The sequence below is a fragment of the Cebus imitator genome, unplaced genomic scaffold, assembly GCF_001604975.1.
Source record: "Cebus imitator isolate Cc_AM_T3 unplaced genomic scaffold, Cebus_imitator-1.0 Scaffold473, whole genome shotgun sequence".
Taxonomy (NCBI): domain Eukaryota; kingdom Metazoa; phylum Chordata; class Mammalia; order Primates; family Cebidae; genus Cebus; species Cebus imitator.
Genome location: NW_016107788.1, coordinates 1167838 through 1170806, shown reverse-complemented (window position 1 = coordinate 1170806; position 2969 = coordinate 1167838). Strand labels below are relative to the sequence as shown.

Below are 2969 nucleotides of genomic sequence, written 5' to 3'. Positions count from 1 at the left end.
ACTTTAAAAAGGCAATTCTGGGGAAGGGTCCACAAATTTTATCGGCTGCCAAGGGACCTACGATACGTGCACGAAGCCTAAGACTCCTGCGGGTGTTGCCCGTGCACGCCTGTGTCACTGGCCACGGTGAGGAGGAGGGAAGGGGAAGGAAAGACATTCCAAGGAAAGGGACCTTCCAGGGCTCAGGTTCAGGACAGGGGTGGTTTCTGGGCCGGAGCCCAGAGTGCAGGGAGCATGCAGGGGCGTGGGAGGGAGGAGGCAGGAGGTGGGTTGAAACCAGATGGGGACTCAGTGCCACCATTCTACCTTTGTCACCGGGCTGTTATCATCTACACCCTTCCATATATTCGTTAATCATACACCTGCTTCATCTGCCCTCCCAGCCTGCATTCTATCCGGGTGGACAGATGCTCCTGAAGACCAGAGGGACACTGGCTGCTATGCCAGGCTCTGAGGAACCCGAGGCAAACCAGCGCTGGCCCCGGTCTGTGAGGACTCCCCGGCCCAGTGCGGGAGACCGACAGGTGAGCAGGCAGTGTTCGCGTCCGTCGGGGGAAGAGGCTGGAAGGGAGGCGCCGCAGGCACTGGCAGGGCTGCCTGTGGAACAGTCAGGGAAGACACTCTGAAGAAGGGGGATTGGGACGAGGACTTTCCCAATGTCATGAGGCCAAGCCTGATAATAATCACGATATTAATAATATGGCCGCTGGCCGGGGGCAGTGGCTCGCGCCTGTAATCCCAGTTCTTTGGTTTTGTTTGTTTTGAGACTGAATCGCCATCTGTCGCCCAGGCTGGAGTGCAGTGGTGCGATCTCGGCTCACTGCAACCTCTGCCTCCCGGGTTCAAGCAATTCTCCTGCCTCAGCCTCCCGAGTAGCTGGGATTACAGGTACCTGCCGGCTCTTTGGGAGGCCAAGGCAGGAGGATCACCTGAGGTCAGGATTTCAAGGCCAGCCTGGCCAACATGGTGAAACCTTGTCTCTACCAACAATACAAAAATTAGCTGGGCACAGTGGCATGTGCTTGTAGTCCCAGCTACTTGGGAGGCTGAGCCAGGAGAATCACTTGAACCGGGGAGGCAGAGTATGCAGCGAGGAGAGAGTGCACCACGGCACTCCAGCCTGGTCAACAGAGCAAGACTCTGTCTCAAAATAATAATAATAATAATAATAATAATAAATAGCCACCAACATTTGTGAAGTGCTTGAAATGGGCCGAAATCACTATGCTAAGCACAGGACACGAACTAATTAATTTAGCCCTTCAATAGCTGTAAATGGTAGATACATTTCTCTTCCCTCCCTCCTTCCCTCCCCTCCCTCTCTTTTTTCCTTCCTTCCTTCTTTTTCTATTTTTTTGAGATGGAGTTTTGATCTTGTCACCCAGGCTAGAGTGCAGCGGTATGATCTTGGCTCACTGCAACCTCTACCTCCCGGGGTCAAGTGATTCTCCTGCCTCACCCTCCCAAGTAGCTGGGATTATAGGCATGCGCCACCACGCCCAGCTAATTTTTGTATTTTTTAGTACAGACAGGGTTTCTCCATTTTGGTCAGGCTGGTCTCGAACTCCCGACCTCAGGTGATCTGCCCGCCTTGGCCTCCCAAAGTGCTGGGATTACAGACGTGAACCACTGCGCCCGGTCTCTTTCTTTTTCTTTCTTCTTTTTTAGAGATAGGATCTTGCTCTGTTGCCCAGGCTGGAGTGTGCAGTGGCACAACTGCGGCTGACTACAGCCTCCACCTCCTGGGCTCAAGTGATCTGCCTGCCTCCACCTCCCAAAGTGCTGGAGTTACAGGTGTGAGCCACTGCACCTGGCCAGCAGATAGTGTGATCACGGTCCCTCTTCTTACAGATCAGAAACACTGAGGCACACATTTGGTTTCCTTCCCTCAAAATGCTCCTGCCCTGGCTGGGGAGACGGACATGGGCACAGTGTCAGTCTGGTGTAACTGAGCTTTGATGGCAGTAGCAGAAGTCAATGAATGGAAGTGAGAGGAAAGAGGGACTGAATCCGGCTGCGGAAGGAATGGAGGGTTGGGGACGCTGTTTGCAGAAGGCTTCTGAGAAGCCATTGCCCCCCAGGACGGATCGCCTTACAGGGCGTGGACTTAGGTGAATTCTGTCATATTTTCTGTCCCTGTTCCTCTATCGTTTGCCTATATCCCGATTTTGCTTTCTTTTTAATTTTTTCCTTTAAGACTCCAGTCTCACTCCTGTTTCCTCCCTGGGACCCCATAAACAAACCATAACACTTTATTTTATTTTTTTGAGACAGAGTCATGCTCTATAACTCAGGCCAGAGTGCAGTGGCATGATCTCTGTTCACTGCAACCTCCACCTCCTGGGTTCCAGCGATTCTCCTGCCTCAGCCTCCAGAGTAGCTGGGATTACAGGTGTGTGCCACCACACCCAGTTAGTTTTTTGTATTTTTAGAAGAGACAAGGTTTCACCATCTTGGCCAGGCTGGTCTTGAACTCCTGACCTCGTGATCCACCTGCCTTTGCCTCCCAAAGTGCTAGGATTACAGGCGTGAGCCACCACACCAGCTAAACCCTGACACCTTTCACCTTCACGCAATCTTGTGTATGTAGAAACACAGGCCAGATAGCATTGCTTCATGTAACTATATCTTCCAAATTGACACAAAGGATAAATGCTATCTTTTAAATTGTGCAATAGGCTCTTTTATTTCTTACTTTTTCAATCCAACTTTATTTTTTTTTGTTTTGTTGTTTTTTGAAACAGAGCTGATGCCTTAGCTTCCCAAGTAGCTGGGATCACAGGTGCACACCACCACACCCAGCTAATTCTAACATTTTTAGTGGAGATGGGGTTTTACCATGTTGCCCAGGGTGGTCTCAAACTCCTGCCTCAAGTAATCTCCCCACCTTGGCCTCCCAAAGTACTGGGGTTCCAGGTGTGAGCCACCGTGCCTGGCCCAGCATTATGCTTTTTTTTTTTTTTTTTTTT

The 2969-nt window shown here is 51.0% G+C and overlaps 1 protein-coding gene across 1 annotated transcript in view; it reads left to right on the top strand.

The window, feature by feature from the left end:
• Positions 1 to 424: 424 nt before the first annotated feature.
• Positions 425 to 2969, top strand: part of MYH14 (myosin heavy chain 14) — a 117532-nt gene continuing 114987 nt past the window's right edge. Inside the window, exon 1 of the mRNA XM_017512533.2 lies at positions 425 to 524. Coding sequence (XP_017368022.2) covers positions 441 to 524 — 84 coding nt within the window. The 5' untranslated portion in view covers positions 425 to 440. The remainder of the gene's footprint in view (positions 525 to 2969) is intronic.